General features: G+C 42.8%; 1 protein-coding gene across 10 annotated transcripts in view; it reads left to right on the top strand.

The window, feature by feature from the left end:
* Positions 1 to 21,885, top strand: part of LOC110534748 (zinc finger protein 829) — a 44,149-nt gene that overhangs the window by 4,758 nt on the left and 17,506 nt on the right. The window contains exons 1-5 of one of the 10 annotated variants that reach the window (XM_036933901.1): positions 5,641 to 6,130; positions 8,016 to 8,152; positions 9,615 to 9,815; positions 18,874 to 19,086; positions 20,510 to 21,779. In XM_036933901.1, coding sequence (XP_036789796.1) covers positions 5,833 to 6,130; positions 8,016 to 8,152; positions 9,615 to 9,815; positions 18,874 to 19,086; positions 20,510 to 21,607 — 1,947 coding nt within the window. In that variant the 5' untranslated portion in view covers positions 5,641 to 5,832 and the 3' untranslated portion in view covers positions 21,608 to 21,779. Of the gene's footprint in view, positions 1 to 2,557; positions 4,204 to 5,632; positions 6,131 to 8,015; positions 8,153 to 9,614; positions 9,816 to 14,142; positions 16,692 to 17,545; positions 18,015 to 18,503; positions 18,641 to 18,873; positions 19,087 to 20,509; positions 21,780 to 21,885 lie in introns of those variants that run through there. The other 9 variants (XM_036933909.1, XM_036933899.1, XM_036933900.1 and 6 more) reach the window with 9 other exon arrangements.

Genomic DNA, 21,885 nt, shown 5'->3' with positions numbered 1-21,885 from the left:
ATCATTCAACTTAAACTGGCTGGCTAGCTAATAAATATACTGTGCAGATAATCTTCAATGTATTATTTTACACAATATCTTATCGCAGCACACTGGCTGACCATGGTTGACCAACTCACTGAACAAAATGGCTGACTTTAATACTGTTATAAGACCTTTCATGTCCATTCTTGTGTTCTAATTCCTAATTCTATGGCAGAAACGGACTCGGCCACACGAATGCCTGACCGTCCCGTTTTCTGTCAGCTGTTCGATCCGCAAAAAAAAGTGTTAATTGACATGTTTTTGCGGTTATGACGGTTCATTACATTTTCATGACAGTCTTCATCCATAGCCATCGGTTACAGGGTTGTACGGTAATTGTGCCAGCCCAGGACACAGAAGCAAGAGATTCCTATGGGGAAAAAAGTATGGATTAGGTTTGTCAGTTAGGTTATAGCAATACACTATTTTTATGGTTTATTACATTTTCATGACGGTCTTCATCCATAGCCATCTGTTACAGGGTTGTACGGTAATTGTGCCAGCCCAGGACACAGAAGCAAGAGATTCCTATGTAAAACAATTTATGGATAACCTTCATGTCAGTTAGGTTATAGCAATACATTATTTTTATTGTCATTTATTTATTTGTATTATTTTTTTGTATTTATATATATTTGTATTTTTTAAATATATATTTTTACTCTGCGTCGTTGGGAAGGGCTCGTAAGCAAATATTTCATAGTAAAGGACAGGATTCAATCAGATCAAGCGTTAACCTGGCTGGTTAACCTGGCCGTGTTCAAGGTGGAACGATGTTGGAGTTGTAGCCGTCAAATCGGTGAGCAGCTGGTCTTGCTATCATTGTCACAAAGCCACATCCGCCCCACTTGCGTTAGAAGTTCGGAACGTGAAAGTGTAGGCTGTTAAACAAAATAATGAGGATTTCTATCAGCCTAATCAAGGTGTGGATTACATCTCACATTCCAGTGTTCCAACTTGTAAACTAGGCTGCATGGGATTTCTCTTAATCTAACTCTGTGCATCCAATGGCGATGTACGCTTTAGGTATAATGCCAGGAGCTTCTTGTGGATTTGACAGCTCTTAACGCAGTTCTACCTCCGACACGCCAAAATAACCACTATGTGGATGTCGGCTAAAGTGGATCTGATTTAATATGTCCCAAAATCTACACCCATTGTATTTGGCACATGTGACTTGAAAGTCCTGCCTACTTCCTTGATCATGTCCCTTGCTGTTTTTACATGGGATTCAAGGGTATGAAATCAAATTCATATAAACGCTGTCTTTTAATATACACGCATTACCAAAAGTATGTGGACACCTGCTCGTCGAGCATCTCACTCCAAAATCATGGGCATTAATATTTAGTTGGTCCCCCCTTTGCTGCTATAACAGCCTCCACTCTTCTGGAAAGGCTTTCCATAAGATGTTGGAACATTGCTGCGGGGACTTGCTTTCATTTAGCCACAAGAGCATTAGTGAAGTCGGGCACTGATGTTGGGTGATTAGGCCTGGCTCGAAGTCTGCGTTCCAATTCATCCCAAAGGTGTTCCTTGGGGTTGAGGTCAGGGCTCTTTGTAGGCCAGTCAAGTTCATCCATGCCGATCTCGACAAACTATTTCTGTATGGACGTCGCTTTGTGCACGGGGACATTGTCATGCTGAAACAGGAAAGGTCCTTCCCCAAACTGTTGCCACAAATTTGGAAACACAGAATCATCTAGAATCATAACAGCACTTGCAGTTGACCGGGGCAGCTCTAGCAGGGCATAAATTAAAACAAACTGATTTAAAATAGAAAAATGAAATAAAACATGTAAACATTTTTTACCCAATTGGTAGTTACAGTCTTGTCACCGTACGAACTCGGGAGAGGCAAAGGTCGTGAGCCGCCGTCCTCCGAAAAACAACCCAACCAACCCAGCCGCACCAATGTGTTGGAGGAAACACCGTACACCAAACCCTCCCGTAATCCAGACGGTGCTGGGCCAATTGTGCGCTGCCCCATGGGTCTCCCGGTCGCGGCCGTCTGTGACAGAGCCTGGACTCTAACCCAGAATCTCTAGTGGCACAGCTAGCACTGCGATGCAGTGCCTTAGACCACTGCGCCACTCAGGAGGCCACTGATGAACCGATTTGTTGGAAAGGTGGCATCCTATGACGGTGCCACGTTGAAAGTCACTGAGCTCTTCAGTAAAGCCATTATACTGCGAATGTTTGTCTCTGGAGATTACATGGCGGTGTCCTTGATTTTATACACCTGTCAGCAACGGGTGTGGCAGAAATAGCCAAATCCACTAATTTGAAGGGGTGTCCACATACTTTTGTATATATAGTGTATATGCACAATTATATTCGTATAAGTGGATTAAATTTACTGTTACCCAAAGTCTTTTAAAGATTTTTGCGCAAAATACAAGTATACCCTCCAGTTCTCCACTGATAAGAACACAATACATTTCACAAAATCGATTGTCATGTCCATATCTCCATTCAGTAGATAGTGTATGCTCCGTCTCACTCACTCATCTCTCCCACTTAACCCCATCAGCAGTCAGGAGAGACAGAGGAAGGGCAACCAGACCTGCTGATCATCAAGGTGGAGGGAGAAGCAGATGACCAGGACTCTTGGAACAGCCACCCAGACAGAACAGTGGAGGGGAGCAGAGAACTAACCACCCAACTTGCTGCAGCCACAACAGAGGACATCACCATCCAGTCCAGTGGCCCCAGAGGCAACAACAACTACATCCACACAGCTATGGAGGTCAGTGGATCTGATGTCGTCCTCCTCCAATCAGAAACAGGGAATGTGAACCAGGGACCTCAGCAGCACACAGGATTTGAACCCAGAGCAGAGAGACAGAGTCTGGACACAAAGTGTGACATGAATGGGGACCTCAATCTCCTAAGAGATTCTTTAAACCAGGTGTGGAGAGAGGCAGTAGCGACTAACGATTGCACCTCTGCTGCTCACACTAAAGTAATGGACCTAGGGAGTGGCCCAGTGGGCCTAGAAACACAGAATAGCTCAGACATAGAAATGAGAAGTGTAGGGTTAGAAAACCACAGGTTTTCCCCCAAGTCGTTCCATTCTTCATCAGAACATGTGATAGTGATTGACTCTGTATCCAGTGGACAGCAGGTAGATAGAGATTTTGAGTGGGGTCAGGTGGGTACAGCTACTAAACCACATATCAATGGGACTGGAAATAGGCAGGGAGTGGGAGTGTTTGAGGGGAATGCACCAACGATTTGCCCCGTATACCCCGATTCGATGAGAGACACTATGCAATTGGTTTCACCCAGCTTCCGGCACACAGAGAAAAATACAGGCATGCATTTTGGCATAGGAAATGCAGGTGAGGCCAACAAATTTAGTTGGCACTCGTTGGCAAGCCTCCATAGACACTCTGAAATACCAGGAAGAGGAACTCAAGAACCAGCTCATTCCTCACTTCCTGTTGGCCATTTTAGACCGAGCGCAACAACTTCCTCTCACTCCAGTAATCTCGCCACAGACGTTACACCTGGCACCGTAGAACGACCGTATGGTTGCCCAAGCTGCCATAAGGCGTTTGTCCACAAGAGCGACTTGCAGCAGCACGTGGTCATCCACACCAGAAAGCGGGGATACGCCTGCACCTTGTGCGAGAAGAGCTTTGTGTCCCCTAGCAAGCTCCAAGTGCACCAGAACGTCCACACTGGGGAGAAGCCCTTCAGTTGTGCACAGTGCGGGCGCAGGTTCTCCCACTCTGGCAATCTGAAAAGACATCAGAAGCTTCATCATTGAGAACTGACATGGAACAATAGATTCCTATTGAAAAAAGCTGTTATAGAAATATCATGAGTTCAAACGTCATTGGTTCTAACATAGTCGTATGTCTGCAGGATGTTTGCCCTGGTCTCATACGTCTACAATACAATGTGGTTCATATTTACATTATCTACAAAGACTGTTACGTTTTCTTGGCTTCTTTAATGCCAACAGCATCACTCACATTGACTGTTAAGGTTGATCATGGTTGTGTTCTTCTAATAATACTGTGTGCGTCACACTAAAGTTATAGCAGATACTGAAATTCCTCTGTGAGACTGAAAAACGGTCTGTTCTTCTGTACCAATTTGACCAATGGCTGTTGATGTTTATTCATTCATTCCTATAATTCCATCAATAAATAATATTTTCCAAATAATTCCATGGTGCTTATTTTCCCTATAGAGATTGATCTTAAATATACAGGTAACTCCCAAAAAACACTTGAGTAAATGAGTGATACAAAGCATATTGAAAGCAGGTGCTACTACAACGGTGTGGTTCCTGATTTAATTAAGCTATTAACATGCCATCATGCTTAGGGTCCTGTATAAAAATGCTGGGCAGGCTATTATTTTGGCTACCATGGCTATGCTGCCATAGGATGATAAGGCCCCCATCCATGGAGGGCAGAAGTGGTCCCTGAATGGTTTGATGACCATGAAAACGATATAAACCATATGCCTTGGCCGTCTCAGTCACCAGATCTCAACCCAATTGAGCACTTATGGAAGATTCTGGGGTGGCGCCTGAGAGAACATTTTTCACCACCATCAACAAAACATCAAAATAATGGAATTTATCGTGGAAGAATAGTGCTCCAATAGTTCCAGACACTTGTAGAATCTATGCCAAGGTGCATTGAAGCTGTTCTGGATCGTGGCGGCCCAACACCCCATTAAGACACTTTATGTTGGTGTTTCCTTTATTTTGGCAGTTACCTGAATATTGACCCTAAATATATACACTACCGGACAAAAGTTTTAGAACACCAACTCATTCAAGGATTCTTCTTTATTTTTTACTATTTTCTACATTGTAGAATAATAGTGAAGACATCAAAACTATGAAACAATACACATGGAATCATGTAGTTTGACTGGTAGTGTATATTGATCATATAGACTGTAGATTAACCCTAAATATATATTGACCCTACCTATATATATTCTCACATTACATCCAAATGAAATCAGGCAGATCGAAGGAAAGGAATCCTAACCCCAATCCTAACTTTAATTTAGTTGGAAAAAAAATCTAAAACGGACCCGAGATCAGCTTCTAGGGGCAACTTCACACTACTCCACCTGGCGCAATGATTGACAAGGCCAGGATTTTTTCCCTGTGGTCAGACCAGTGAAAAACTCCTGACCATAGTTGTAAGTGGAATGACTCCACACTTCTGGGGTTTTCATATGAAAACTGGGTCTGTGTGTTTTTGAGTTTGATTGGATTCCACATTTAACACTACTCTCTGTGTGTAGTGGTTGTGTATTTAGGTCAACTAGCTTGATGCTTGGTCCAGAGTGTTTTAATAATGTGTGAGTTATTACAGGTGAACAGTCTAAACATCCTTATGAATTTATATTGATGCAGTGGTGAACCAAAGTACAGTAATTAAGAATTGAAATGTCCCTTTGCCTCGCAACAAGATATATTTACTGTTTACTATTTATAATAGAAATACCACAAATAGTGTAATGCTTTTTACAATTTTTAAATATTGTTTAAAGCAAATATCATGTTTATAATAGCTACAACATTGTTGTGGTGGAGCACTCCTGTACAGTAGGTGGCGCATATGATCACATGAAAGTGATGAGGAACAGGAAAAAAATCATCTCAACAGCAAGCTAACGTTACAAACAAAGCTAGCTAGCTATCGATGTTCAGTCTCTGATATTATTGTATTTGTTTGAATAGCTTGCTAGATACCTATATATCGTCATGATATAGAAAACATAAAGACTGTTTTTATATTGAAAAGGGGCCAAAAGCGTCGGGGGACAATGTCGGGTTCCGTGGTCGAGTTCCAGGCGCAGATAGCCTCAATCATGGAGGTGCTAGCCAACGCGGCTGTAACCGAAATCTGCAAAGTTGTTGACGATGGCTATGCGGTTGTACACATGGAGATGTCCCAAAGCCACAAGGAGAACGAATTTCTCCGGAGGAAAATGAAATTGATGGAACTTCAGATCGCGAGGTTTCGAGCTGAGAGAACAAAGTTGTCAGAGGGGTCCGTCCAAAATCGCTTTCATGGAATACGCCTCCTAAACAGACACAACCATCGAGAGACTGCAACGACAGGTTGGTGATGATGATGAATTTGACAGTGTGCACATAGACTAAATTACATGAATCTTCAATTGATCCCATCCATCAATTGTGTTTTACAAAGTTCAAAGCAAGCATAATACACTGCTCAAAAAAATAAAGGGAACACTTTAACAACACAATGTAACTCCAAGTCAATCACACTTCTGTGAAATCAAACTGTCCACTTAGGAAGCAACATTGATTGACAATAAATTTCACATGCTGTTGTGCAAATGGAATAGACAGCAGGTGGAAATTATAGGCAATTAGCAAGACACCCCCAATAAAGGAGTGGTTCTGCAGGTGGGGACCACTTCTCAGTTCCTATGCTTCCTGGCTGATGTTTTGGTCACTTTTGAATGCTGGCGGTGCTTTCACTCTAGTGGTAGCATGAGACGGAGTCTACAACCCACACAAGTGGCTCAGGTAGTGCAGCTCATCCAGGACGGAACATCAATGCGAGCTATGGCAAGAAGGTTTGCTGTGTCTGTCAGCGTAGTGTCCAGAGCATGGAGGCGCTACCAGGAGACAGGCGAGTACATCAGGAGATGTGGAGGAGGCCGTAGGAGGGCAACAACCCAGCAGCAGGACCGCTACCTCCGCCTTTGTGCAAGGATGAGCACTGCCAGAGCCCTGCAAAATGACCTCCAGCAGGCCACAAATGTGCATGTGTCTGCTCAAACGGTCAGAAACAGACTCCAGGGTGGTATGAGGGCCCGATGTCCACAGGTGGGGGTTGTGCTTACAGCCCAACCCCGTGCAGGACGTTTTTCGTTTGCCAGAGAACACCAAGATTGGCAAATTCGCCACTGGCGCCCTGTGTTCTTCACAGATGAAAGCAGGTTCACACTGAGCACATGTGACAGACGTGACAGTCTGGAGACGCCGTGGAGAACGTTCTGCTGCCTGCAACATCCTCCAGCATGACCGGTTTGGCAGTGGGTCAGTCATGGTGTGGGGTGGCATTTCTTTGGGGGGCCGCACAGCCCTCCATGTGCTCGCCAGAGGTAGCCTGACTGCCATTAGGTACCGAGATGAGATCCTCAGACCCCTTGTGAGACCATATGCGGGTGTGGTTGGCCCTGGGTTCCTCCTAATGCAAGACAATGCTAGACCTCATGTGGCTGGAATGTGTCAGCAGTTCCTGCAAGAGGAAGGCATTGATGCTATGGACTGGCCCGCCCGTTCCCCAGACCTGAATCAAATTTAGCACATCTGGGACATCATGTCTTGCTCCATCCACCAACGCCACGTTGCACCACAGACTGTCCAGGAGTTGGCGGATGCTTTAGTCCAGGTCTGGGAGGAGATCCCTCAGGAGACCATCCGCCACCTCATCAGGAGCATGCCCAGGCGTTGTAGGGAGGTCATACAGGCACGTGGAGGCCACACACACTACTGAGCCTCATTTTGACTTGTTTTAAGGACATTACATCAAAGTTGGATTAGCCTGTAGTGTGGTTTTCCACTTTAATTTTGAGTGTGACTCCAAATCCAGACCTCCATGGTTTGATAAATTTGATTTCCATTGATAATTTGTGTGATTTTTGTTGTCAGCACATTCAACTATGTAAAGAAAAAAGTACTTAATAAGAATATTTCATTAATTCAGATCTAGGATGTGTTATTTTAGTGTTCCCTTTATTTTTTTGAGCAGTGTACATCCATGATTTATGTAATGTCAAAACAGTTAGGGCCCAGCTGTATTATTGACATTCCATATATGACGTATCGTGCTTACTTTGTACTGTCAACACAGCTAGGATCCCTCTAGCTCTATACACACATTACACACGTCATGAACGTATTATGCTTGTTTTGTTCTTTGTAAAACACCATTGATGGATGGGATCAAATGAACCCCCTTTATTTCCAGGACCTACTTGGCAAAGCAGAAACAGACTTTCCAACAGGAGTTTTGGGAACAGCAGCATTCAAAGAGACAGACAGCCCATAGACGTGGACCAAGACGATGTCTCTCCATCAAAGCATATGGATGCTACAAGTGATGAGGTACAGTTGAAGTCGGAAGTTTACATACACTTATGTTGGAGTCATTAAAACTTGTTTTTCAACGACTCCACAAATTTCTTGTTAACAAACTATAGTTTTGGCAAGTCGGTTAGGACATCTATTTTGTGCATGACACAAGTCATTTTTCCAACAATTGTTTACAGATTATTTCACTTATAATTCACTGTATCACAATTCCAGTGGGGCAGAAGTTTACATACACTAAGTTGACTGTGCCTTTAAACAGCTTGGAAAATTAAAAAAATTGAGGTCATGGCTTTAGAAGCTTCTGATAGGCTAATTGACATCATTTGAGTCAATTGGAGGTGTACCTGGCCTACCTTCAAACTCCGTTCCTCTTTGCTTGACATCATGGGAAAATCGAAAGAAATAAACCAAGACCTCAGAACATTTTTGTAGACCTCCACAAGTCTGGTTCATCCTTGGGAGCAATTTCCAAATGCCTGAAGGTACCACGTTCATCTGTACAAACAATAGTATGCAAGTATAAACACCATGGGACCACGCAGCCGTCATACCACTCAGGAAGGAGACGCGTTCTGTCTCCTAGAGATGAACGTACTTTGGTGTGAAAAGTGCAACTGCACATTGGACAAAGATCATACTTTTTGGAGAAATAATCTCTGGTCTGATGTAACAAAAATAGAACTGTTTGGCCATAATGACCATCGTTATGTTTGGAGGAGAAAAAAAAGGGGCAGGATTGCAAACCAAAGAACACCATCCCAACCGTGAAGCACGGGGTGGCAGCAGCATATTGTGGGGGTGCTTTGCTGCAGGAGGGACTGGTGCACTTCACAAAATAGATGGCTTCATGAGGAGGGGAAATTATGTGGATATATTGAAGCAACAACTCAAGACATCAGTCAGGAATTTAACCTGTTTTTGAGACTGGTTAATGTTTGTAATTTTGGATGACTGATGTGCCCAAAGTAAACCTTAACATTCTTAAAATTAAGTGGTGATCTGAATTTTTACTTGGATTAAATGTCAGGAATTGTGAAACTGAGGTTAAATGTATTTGGCTAAGGTGTATATGAACTTCCGATGTATGTGAAGTCCCAATTTTAACAGACGATTTCAAACGGTCACAGACTTGTCTGTTTTAGTCTCGCACACCAGACACTTCCGCCTGGGGATGAGGTTATGTCTGAATAGACGTGTATGTCAGCACATTCTAACCAGTGATGTAGTGGTAAAAATAGGTGGGTAAACTCTTATCACCTATACTTTCAATGCATTTTTGCACCAAAGGTTTGTAAACGCATGTGTAAAATACAGAAGTTGGAGTTTACCCTCCACTACACCACTGATTATAACACAATAGCAAAAAGGCAACTGCTATGAATTTCACTAAATCCCATGTCATGCCCATATCTCCATTCAGTAGATAGTGTATGCTCTGTCTCACTCACTCATCTCTCCCACTTAACCCCATCAGCAGTCAACAGAGACAGAGGAAGGGCAACCAGACCTGCTGATCATCAAGGTGGAGGGAGAAGCTGATGACCAGGACTCTAGGATCAGCCACCCAGCTAGAACAGTGGAGGGCAGCAGAGAACTAACCACCCAACCGGCTGCAGCCACCACAGAGGACTTCGCCTTCCCCAGAGGCAACAACAACTACAACACCGCTATGGAGGTCAGTGGATCTGATGCCGTCCTCCTCCAATCAGAAACAGGGACTGTGAACCAGGGACCCCAGCAACACACAGAATTTGAACTCCATAGCAGAGAGACATAGTCTGGACACAAAGTGTGACATGAACAGGGACCTCAATCTCCTCATCAGCATGCTTCAGTTCAGCTGGTGCCTAGCCGAACTGTACGAGCATACTCCTTTAAAAGACCTTCGCTTAAAAAACAAGAAAAATGCGGCAATTGTACTGTTTGTCCATTTATAAACACCGTAGCCAGCCTATACCTCCTCAAAATGGTCCGAATGAAACTAAGATAACTCAAGAAATCTTCATTTCAATTTGCAATTTTACATCTAACTAAAATGTTTGGTGCAGTAGTTTTCAATGAGAAAATGTGCATGAAAACATGTCGTCTCTCTTGAATGACAACAATTACTTTATTGAAGAATCCCTATTGTTGACCAATCACCAACGAAGGGGCGTAGACTTCCGCTCTGAACTTCAGCATGCCTCCAGAAAAAAAATTCTGTGCCCAAACGGCTGAAAAAAAACCTCACTGAAGTCCAAAACGGACAAAATTGTCACATAATGTTGTCCTAATATATGCACGATCTCAACCGAACTGTTTTCGACTGGGAAGCATGCAGACGCCTTAAAAGGAGACTCTTTAAATAAAGCCACCCATCTTGACACAAGAAATGTAGGCGAGGCCAACAAAGCTAGTTATTAAGCCTCCATAGACACTCTGAAATACCAGGAAGAGGAGCTCAACAACTAGCTCATACCTCACTTCCTGTCAGCCATTTTAGACCAAGCTCCACAACTTCCTCTTACTCAAGTAATCTTGCCACAGATATTAGACCTGGCAATGTAGAACGACCTTAAGGTTGCCCGAACTGCCATAGGAAGTTTGTCCAAGAGTGACTTGCGGCGGCATGTGGCCATCCACACCAGAAAGCGATCATTCTCCTGCACCTTGTGTGAGAAGAGCTTTGTGTGCGCCAGCCATCTCCAAATGCACCAGAACGTCCACAGTTGTGGAGAAGCCCTTCAGTTGTGCACATTTTGGGCGCAGGTTCTCCCACTCCAGCAATCTGAAAAGACATCAGAAGCTTCATCATTGAGAACTGACACAGATAGGGCTGTGACTGTCAAGGAATTTTGGATGACGGTAATTGGTTATAACTGTTTGAATTGTAAAATACTCACATTTTCTCCTCAGCTCCTGACTTGTTTCAGCAAGGAGCAACAAAGTTTCATCACTTCAGAGAGTCCATGTTACAGCAGAAACCATAGAGATCCTATTAAATTACTAGAGGGGCTATAACACTCAGTTCTAGAATGGAGTGAGAATGGCAGCCATTGTGGTCAGGGAGAAATCCAATCCGGTCTAATTGGAATGGATGGCAGTAGAGGCAGAGGTGATGCATTTCCTGCTTTTATGAATTATAAAAGTAAGACGTGATATATCAGAAATATAATGATTGTTAACCTAATATATTGTCATGAAATTATAAATACAGTTTATACAGGTTTTATACACATTTTCTGTATAAATAGTCTCTATAATATATCTAAACGGACCATAAATGTCTCACGGTTTGTTTTCTTGGAAAGCTGTGAATGTTGTAATATGATACAATATCAGTACTTTTGCATTTACAACTTGTATAAGACCTATCATCAGCTGTTTTCAGCCAGTGTATGGCTGTGGATTGACTGCACTGTTTGTATGGAATGTTGGCATATTGGCAGTTCATTTGAACAATTATTGGATATCATTCAACTTAAACTGGCTAATAAATATCGCAGCACACTGGCTGACCGTGGTTGACAAACTCCCTGAACAAAATGGCTGACCTTTTATACTGTTATAAGACCTTTCATGTCCATTCTTGTGTTCTAATTCCTAATTCTATGGCAGAAACGGACTCAACTACACAAATACCCGGCCTTCCCATTTTCAGTCAGCTTTTGCTTCCCCCAAAAAATATCATTATTATATACAGTACCAGTCAAAAGTTTGGAAACACCTACTCATTCCAGGGTTTTTCTTTATTTTTACTATTTTCTACATTGTAGAATAATAGTGTAGACATCAAAACTATGAAATAACACACATGGAATCATGTAGTAATCAACGTGTTCAACAAATCAAAATATGTTATTTGAGATTCTTCAAAGTAGCCACCTTGATGACAGCTGTGCACACTTGTCATTCTCTCAAACAGCTTCACATGGAATGCTTTTTCAACAGTCTTGAAGGAGTTCCCACATATGCTGAGCACTTGTTGGCTTGCTTTCCCTTCACTCTGCAGTCCAACTCACCCCAAACCATCTTTATTGGGTTGAGGTCAGGTGATTGTGGGGGCCAGGTCATCTGATTCAGCACTCCATCACTCTCCTTATTGGTCAAATGTCCCTTACACAGCCTGGAGGTTTGTTAGGTCATTGTCCTGTTGAAAAACAAATGATAGTCCCACTAAGCGCAAGCCAGATGGGATGGCGTATAGCTGCAAAATGCTGTGGTAGCCATGCTGGTTAAGTGTGCTTTGAATTCTAAATAAATCACAGACTGTGTCACCAGCAAAGCACCATCACACCACCTCCTCCATGCTTCACTGTGGGAACCACACATGCAGAGATCATCAAATTTGGACTCATCGGACCAAAGGACAGATTTCCATCCGTCTAATTTCCATTGCTCATGTTTCTCGTCCAAGCAAGAGTCGTCTTATTATTGGTGTCCTTTAGTAGTGGTTTCTTTGCAGAAATTCGACCATGAAGGTCTGATTCACGCAGTCTCCTCTGAACAGTTGATGTTGAGATGTCTGTTACTTGAACTCTGAAGCATTTCTGAGGCTGGTAACTCTAACGAACTTCTCCTCTGCAGCAGAGGTACCTCTGGGTCTTCCTTTGCTGTGGCGTTCCATTTTTGCGACTGCACTTTCAAAGTTCTTGACATTTTCCTGATTGACTGACCTTCATGTCTTAAAGTAATGATGGACTGTCGTTTCTCTTTGCTTATTGGAGCTGTTCTTGCCATAATACGGACAAATAGGGCTATCTTCTGTATACCACCCCTACCTTGTCACAACACAACTGATTGGCTCAAACGGCTTAAGAAGGAAAGAAATTCCACAAATGAACCTTCAACAAGGCACACCTGTCAATTGAAATGCATTCCAGGTGACTACCTCATGAGAGAGACAGAGAGTGCCAAGAGTGTGCAAAGCTGTCATCAAGGCAAAGGTTGGCTACTTTTGATAAATATCAGATCTCAAATATATTTTGATTTGGTAAAAAAAAAATACCACATGATTCCATAGGTGTTAGTTCATACTTTTGATGTCTTCACTATTATTCTACAATGTAGAAAATAGTAAAAAATAAAGAAAACCCCTTGAATGAGTGGGTGTGTCCGAACTTTTGACTGGTACTGTATAAAAACGGTTATGACGGTCTTCATCCATAGCCATCGGTTACAGGGTTCTACGGTAATTGTGCCAGCCCAGGACACAGTAGCAAGAGATTCCTATGGGGAAAAAAAGTATGGATTAGGTTTGTCAGTTAGGTTATAGCAATACACTATTTTTATTATTTGTTTTGTATTTACATTATTATTATTATTTTAAATTCTTCAACATTTGGAAGGGCTCGTAAGTAAGCATTTCAAGGTGACGTCTTCACCCGTTGTATTCGACGCATGTGACAAATAAGACTGCTTTGAAAGTACTGCCTACTTCCTGGATCATGTCCCTCGCTGTTTTTGAATGGGATTCAAGAGTTATATAATCAAATTCATGAAAACGCGTTCATTTAAGATATATCTCAAGTTATAAACTGGATGGTTCGAGCCCTGAATGCTGATTGGCTGACAGCCTTGGTATATGAATTTGTATACCACGGGTATGACAAAACATGTTTATTTTTACTGCTCTAATTTAGTTGGTAACTTATAATAGCAATAACGCACCTCAGGGGTTTGTGATGTATGGCTAAGGGCTGTGTCCAGGCACTCTGCATTGCTTACTGTAAGAACAGCCATTAGCCGTGGTCTATTGGCCACATACCACACCTCCTCAGGGCTTATTGCTTAATTATATTGGTATTAGTGGATTAATTTACTTCTAGCCCATGTATTTTATGATGGTTTAAGCAAAATACAGAAGGTGGAGTTTACCCTCCACTACTCCACAGATTATAACACAATAACAACAAGACAACTACTATGAATTTCACTAAATCCCATGTCATGCCCATATCTCCATTCAGTAGATAGTGTATGCTCTGTCTCACTCACTCATCTCTCCCACTTAACCCCATCAGCAGTCAGCAGAGACAGAGGAAGGGGAACCAGACCTACTGATCATCAAGGATGAGGGAGAAGCAGATGACCAGGACTCTAGGATCAGCCACCCAGCTAGAACAGTGGAGGGCAGCAGAGAACTAACCACCCAACCGGCTGCAGCGACCACAGAGGACTGCGCCTTCCAGCCCAGAGGCAACATCCACAATAACAACTACAACAACACCGCTATGGAGGTCAGTGGATCTGACGCCATCCTCCTCCAATCAGAAACAGGGACTGTGAACCAGGGACCCCAACAGCACACAGGATTTGAACCCAAAGCAGAGAGACCGAGTCTGGACACAAAGTGTGACATGAACGGGGACCTCACTCTCCTAAGAGATTCTTTAAACCAGGTGTGGAGAGAGGCAGTAGCGACTAACGATGGCACCTCTGCTGCTCACACTAAAGTAATGGACCTAGGGAGTGGCCCAGAAACACAGACTAGCTCAGACATGGAAATGAGAAGTGTAGGGTTAGAAAACCACAGGTTTTCCCCCAAGTCATTCCATTCTTCATCAGAACATGTGATAGTGATTGACTCTGTATCCACTGGCCAGCAGGTAGATAGAGGTTTCGAGTGGGGTCAGGTGGGTACAGCTACTACACCACAGGACAATGGGACTGGAAATAAACAGGGAGTGGGAGGGTTTAACAGAAATGCACCAATGATTCACCCCAAATCGATGAGAGACAACACAACGCTTTTGGTAGCACCTGGTTTCCATCCTACAGAGAAAAATACAGGCATGCATCTTGACACAGGAAATGCAAGTGAGGCCAACAAAGATAGTTGGTCTTCATTGGCAAGCTTCCATAGACACTCTGAAATACCAGGAAGAGGAGTTCAACAACCAGTTCCTGCCTCACTTCCTGACGGCTATTTTAGACCAAGCGCCACAACTTTCTCTCACTCCAGTAATTTCGCCTCACACTTTAGACCTGGCACCGTAGAACGACCGTACGGTTGCCCGAGCTGCAATAAAAAGTTTATCCACGAGAGCGACTTACAGCATCACATGACCATCCACACCAGGAAGCGAGCGTTCGCCTGCATGTTGTGTGAGAAGAGCTTTGTGTCCCCCAGCAAGCTCCAAGTGCACCAGAACGTCCACACTGGGGAGAAGCCCTTCAGTTGTGCACAGTGCGGGCGCAGGTTCTCTCATTCCAGCAATCTGAAAAGACATCAGAAGCTTCATCATTGAGAAGCGACACAGAATCAAGAGATTCCTATGTAATAAAAAAAAAGCTATGGATTAGCATTATGTCAGTTCGTTTTATAGCAACACGCTGTGAAAGTCCTGCCTACTTCCTGGATCATGTACCTTGCTTTTTTTTATGGGATTCAAGAGTAAATAATCAAATTCGTGAAAACGCTGTCATTTGATATACATTTGGGTCCAAAAGTATTTGGACAGTGACACATTTTGTTTTTGTTTTGGCTCTGTACTCCAGCACTTTGGTCATATTTCTGATTTGTATGCCGAAAACACTCACTCATCATTATTCACGATTTCATTCATGATTATCTGCAATCATGGTAGCATCCATATTAATGTGGACGTGTTTAGAAACACATTCTATTCTTATTTACAATAAAAGTGACTCCAGAATGACACAATACATTATGTACCATTCACAGCTTCTACCCTCAAGCCATTAGACTGCTAAACTGTTCATCAAACGGCTACCCAGACAAGTTGCATTGACCCCCTTTTTTACACTGCTGCTACTCGCTGTTTATCTATGCATAGTCACTTTACCCCTAACTACATGTACATATTACATTGACTAACCGGTACCCCCCTGTATATAGCATTGTTATTGTTATTTTATTGTTACTTTTTTTAAATGTTTTATTTTGTGCAAATATTTTCTTACTTACTTTAAAATAAATGCTGCATTGTTGGTAAGTAAGGATTTCACGGTAATGTTTACTACACCTGTTGTATTCGGCGCATGTGACAAATACAATTTGATCTGATTTCTATTGGGTACAAAATAATCTGTAAAACAACCAAAACAAACTGCAAATGCATCCAACAAGTAGAGTCACTTGTTTGATGAAGGCAGGAATATCACACAAATAGGATCAATGGTTCATTTGATAGAAGACAACCTATCTTGACATTGTCAAGTATTGAAATCTGGCACGAATCCCAGACTTTTTTTGCGATCAAAAAATTTCCAATGTAGTGAGAGTGGTTTTATCGCAATGGTACATCATACCGGCCAAATTTCGACCTTCTTGAACGGCAATAGCTCCTATACACATGAAAACGCCTTACCCCTGGTATCGATAGAGCATCGCTCACACAAAAACAATATAACATTCAAAATTTATGAATCTTTCCTGTAAAGTTTACAGCCTGTAATTTAACCTCCTAGTCATTGTATCATTTTGTATCAAGTGCTGGAGTACAGAGCCAAAACAACAACAAAACATGTTCACTGTCCAAATACCTTTGGACCTCACTATAAACGGGCAAAGGTGTGTGTGAATCATGTTGGACATATTGGAATCAGAATAAAATAGATTTACACCAAAACAGTCTTTATGGGTGTTTTACATCATTCTAAAAAAATTATGTAATTTACTTAATTCATACATTAACCACCATCAAATGATATTATTGCACCTATATTGGATTTTGGACACCATATTGGATTTGAGGTCAAATCTAGGGTGCCTTCAAAAATAATCTGTGGTTTAATTACATGAGTAGGGGCATAAGATACAAAATCCTTCAAGGAACCTTGGACCCAAAATGTTTAATTTTCATGTCTAAGCCCACTTGTTTTCTTTAGAGCCGATTACAATAGCCACAACAACAACAACAACGTGTAACTATGTATTTTTATCAGGCAGGACCAAACAGAGCTGAATGAGAGCGATGACTTGGGAAGTTGTCTATTATTCAGCTACCAAAAAGTCTACATTCGTCATAAATATTAATAGTTGATATTTCCACCTATTGTATCTCTGTTTACAGGTCTATATTTCCAAGATCCATTAAGATATCCTGATGCTGTTTGCCTGTGTATGTGGGGCAGACAGCAAATATTGGGTTACATATGGTTATGTGGGAATGCCACTTCCAGCCAGGCATTATTGTGCACTTTTCTTAGTTTAGGGCGTTTGTTACAATATCTATCAATTAACCACTTCTTCGGCAAAATAATTTTACACAATCACCCATTTTAATAAATGACAGCCATTATAGATGTGGAAAAAAACATGTTTTGTAATAGCTCGGGTAGTCCCCAACATTTTTGGGGCCACAAGCCTCGTTTTTTTTATTACTTAGCTACAACGTTGTTGTGATGGAGAACTCCTGTACAGTAGGTGGCGGTGTTAAACTTGAATTGCACAGTCCAGCATAATGATGAAAAGGAAAGAATCACCGGCTACAAACAAAGCTAGCGATGTTTCGTTTCTGATAGGATTGCCTTTATTTTAATAGCAAACTAGATCCTGTAGATTATTATAATAGTATAGCAAACACAAAGACTGTTTTCATATTGAAAAGGGACCAAAAGCGTCGGGGGACAATGTCGGGTTCCGTGGTCGAGTTCCAGGCGCAGATAGCCTCAATCATGGAGGTGCTAGCCAACGCGGCTGTAGCCGAAATCTGCAAAGTTGTTGACGATGGCTATGCTGTTGTGCACCTGAAGATGTCCCAAAGCCACAAGGAGAACGAATTTCTCCGGAGGAAAATGAAATTGATGGAACTTCAGATCACCAGATTTCGAGCAGATAGAACAAAGTCTTCAGAGGGGTCCGTCCACAATCGCTTTCATGGAATACGCCTCATAAACAGACACAACCATCGTGAGACGGCAACGACAGGTTGGTGATGATAAATTATTACCGTGTACACAAAGAACATCTTAGAATCAACATTATTGAAAATAATATCATTATTATAATACTTATTTTAGAAATTCTTCGCCCTTCTTGAAGGCGCAGAAGGCCCATTGTCACCCACTGTGTATGTGGTAGTACTAATTTGTAGAGTGGCTCTATTGTTCCTCACAGCATGATTTTTCACTATCCTTAAAGTCTAAATAATCCCTATGTTGTACTGAAATATGAACACAGAAATACATTAGAGCAGGTGTTGTAAATGTTTTGTATGTCATGCTTACTTTGTACTGTCAACACAGCTAGGATCATTCCAGCTCTATAGACACATTATAAAACGTCATACACGTATTATGCTCCCTTTGTTCTTTGTAAAAACACCATTGATGGATGGGGTCATATGGAAGATGATCATCATTTTGTTAACATCATAGTTATTCATTTATTTATTTGTACCTCCCCCTTTATTTCCAGGACCTGCTTGGCAAAGCAGAGCCAGACTTTCCAACAGGAGTTTTGGGAACAGCAGCATTCAAAGAGACAGACAGCCCATAGACGTGGACCAAGAGGATGTCTCTCCATCAAAGCATATGGATGCTACAAGTGATGAGGTAAGTTCCAATTTCATGCTGTCACAGAGTTATGTCTGTTTTAGTCTCGGACACCAGAACGCTTTGCCTGGGAATGAGGTCATGTCTGTATAGCTGTGTATGTCAGCACATTCTAACACAATAACAAGGCAACTACTATGGCTTTCACTAAATCCCATGTCATGCCCATATCTCCATTCAGAAGATAGTGTATGCTCTCTCACTCACTCATCTCTCCCACTTAACCCCATCAGCAGTCAGCAGAGACAGAGGAAGGGGAACCAGACCTGCTGATCATCAAGGATGAGGGAGTCGCAGACGACCAGAAAGCTAGGTCCAGCCACCCAGCCAGAACAGTGGAGGGCAGCAGAGAACTAACCACCCAACCGGCTGCAGCGACCAGCAAGGATCCCGCCTTCCACCTCAGTGGCCCCAGAGGCAACAACTACAACAACACCGCTATGGAGGTCAGTGGATCTGACGCCATCCTCCTCCAATCAGAAACAGGGAATGTGTACCAGGGACCACAGCAGTACACAGGATTTGAACCCAAAGCAGAGAGGCAGAGTCTGGACACTAAGTGTGACATGTACGGGGGCCTCAATCTCCTAAGAGATTCTTTAAACCAGGTGTGGAGAGAGGTAGTAGCGACGGATGATGGCGCCTCTGCTGCTCACACTAAAGTAATGGACCCAGAAACACAGACTAGCCCAACCATGGAAATGAGAAGTGTAGGGTTAGAAAACCACAGGTTTTCCCCCAAGTCATTCCATTCTTCATCAGAACATGTAATAGTGATTGACTCTGTATCCAGTGGCCAGCAGGTAGATATAGATTTAGAGTGGGGTCAGGTGGGTACAACTACTACACCACAGGTCAATGCGACTGGAAATAAGCAGGGAGTGGGAGGGTTTAACAGAAACTCACCAATGATTCACACCGAATCAATGAGAGACAACACAACGCAATTTGTTTCACCCGGCTTCCGGCCCTCAGAGATAAATACAGAAATGCATCTTGGCACAGGAAATGTAGGTGAGGCCAACAAAGATAGTTGGTGTTCGTTGGCAAGCCTCCAGAGACACTCTGCAATACCAGGAATAAGAGTTCAACAACCAGCTCATACCTCACTTCCTGTCTGCCATTTTAGACCAAGCGCCACAACTTCCTCTCACTCCAGTAATCTCGCCACAGATGTTTCACCTGGCACCGTAGAACGACCGTACGGTTGCCCAAGCTGCCATAAGACGTTTGTCCAAGAGAGTGACTTGCGGCGGCATGCAGTCATCCACACCAGAAAGCGGACGTTCTCCTGCACGTTGTGTGAGAAGAGCTTTGTGTGCGCCAGCCATCTCCAAGTTCACCAGAACGTCCACACTGGGGAGAAGCCCTTCAGTTGTGCACAGTGCGGGCGCAGGTTCTCCCACTCCAGCAATCTGAATAGACATCAGAAGCTTCATCATTGAGAAGTGACACAGAATTAAGAGATTCCTTTGTAAAAAAAAAAAAAGCTATGGATTAGCATTATGTCAGTTCGTTTTATAGCAACACGCTGTGAAAGTCCTGCCTACTTCCTGGATCATGTACCTTGCTGTTTTTGAATGGGATTTAAGAGTATATAATAAAATTCATGAAAACAGTCTTTAAGATATATGTGCAGTTACATTTGTATTAATGGAATAATTTTCTTCTGTCCAATGTCTTTATGAAGGTTTTTGTGCAAAATACAGAAGGTGGAGTTTACCCTCCAATACACCACTGATTATAACACAATAACAACAAGACAACTACTATGAATTTCACTAAATCCCATGTCATGCCCATATCTCCATTCAGTAGATAGTGTATGCTCTGTCTCACTCACTCATCTCTCCCACTTAACCCCATCAGCAGTCAGCAGAGACAGAGGAAGGGGAACCAGACCTGCTGATCATCAAGGTGGAGGGAGAAGCAGATGACCAGGACTCTAGGATCAGCCACCCAGACAGAACAGTGGAGGGCAGTAGAGAACTAACCACCCAACTGTCTGCAGCCACCACAGAGGACCCCGCCTTCCAGTCCAGTGGCCCCAGAGGCAACAACAATTACAACAACATCGCTATGGAGGTCAGTGGATCTGACGTCGTCTTCCAATCAGAAACAGGGAATATGAACCAGGGACTCCAGCAGTACACAGGATTTGAATCCAGAGCAGAGAGACCGAGTCTGGACACTAAGTGTGACATGTACGGGGGCCTCAATCTCCTAAGAGATTCTTTAAACCAGGTGTGCAGAGAGGTAGTAGCGACTGATAATGGAGCATCAGCTGCTCACACTAAAGTAATGGACCTAGGGAGTGGCCCAGTGGGCCCAGAAACACAGACTAGCTCAGACATAGAAATGAGAAGTGTAGGGTTAGAAAACCACAGGTTTTCCCCCAAGTCATTCCATTCTTCATCAGAACATGTGATAGTGATTGACTCTGTATCCAGTGGACAGCAGGTAGATAGAGATTTTGAGTGGGGTCAGGTGGGTACAGCTTCTACACAGGTCAATGGGACTGGAAATACGCAGGGAGAGGGAGTGTTTGAGAGGAACGCACCTACGATGGCAAGCCTCCATAGACACTTTGAAATACCTGGAAGAGGAGTTCAACAACCAGCTCATACCTCACTTCCTGTCGGCCATTTTAGACAAAGCGCCACAACTTCGTCTCACTCGAGTAATCTTGCCACACACGTTAGACCGGACACCATAGAGCGATTGTACGGTTGCCTGAGCTGCCATAAGAAGTTTGTCCACGAGAGTGACTTGCGGCAGCATGTGGTCGTCCACAACAGAAAGCGGGCGTTCGCCTGCACCTTGTGTGAGAAGAGCTTTATGTCCCGTACCGATCTCCAAATGCACCTGAATGTCCACACTGGAGAGAAGCCCTTCAGTTGTGCACATTGCGGGCGCAGGTTCTCCCACTCCAGCAATCTGAAAAGACATCAGAAGCTTCATCATTGAGAAATTGGACAGAAGCAAGAGATTCCTATTGAAAAAAGCTGTTATAGCAATATCATGGGTTCAAACTTGATTTGTTCTACAGTGCATTCGGGAAGCATTCAATCTGTTCACACTACCCCATAATGACAATACAAAACAGGTTATACATTTTTGTGTGTGTGTGTATATATATATATATATATATATATATATATATATATATATATATATAAGATAAGATAAAAAAAAAAAAACTGGAAATATTACATTTACATAAGTATTCAGACCGTCTACTCTGT

Source organism: Oncorhynchus mykiss, chromosome 10 (genome assembly GCF_013265735.2).
Source record: "Oncorhynchus mykiss isolate Arlee chromosome 10, USDA_OmykA_1.1, whole genome shotgun sequence".
NCBI lineage: Eukaryota > Metazoa > Chordata > Actinopteri > Salmoniformes > Salmonidae > Oncorhynchus > Oncorhynchus mykiss.
The sequence above is the reverse complement of the archived record's forward strand: the minus strand, read 5'-3'. Positions and strand labels throughout refer to the sequence as shown.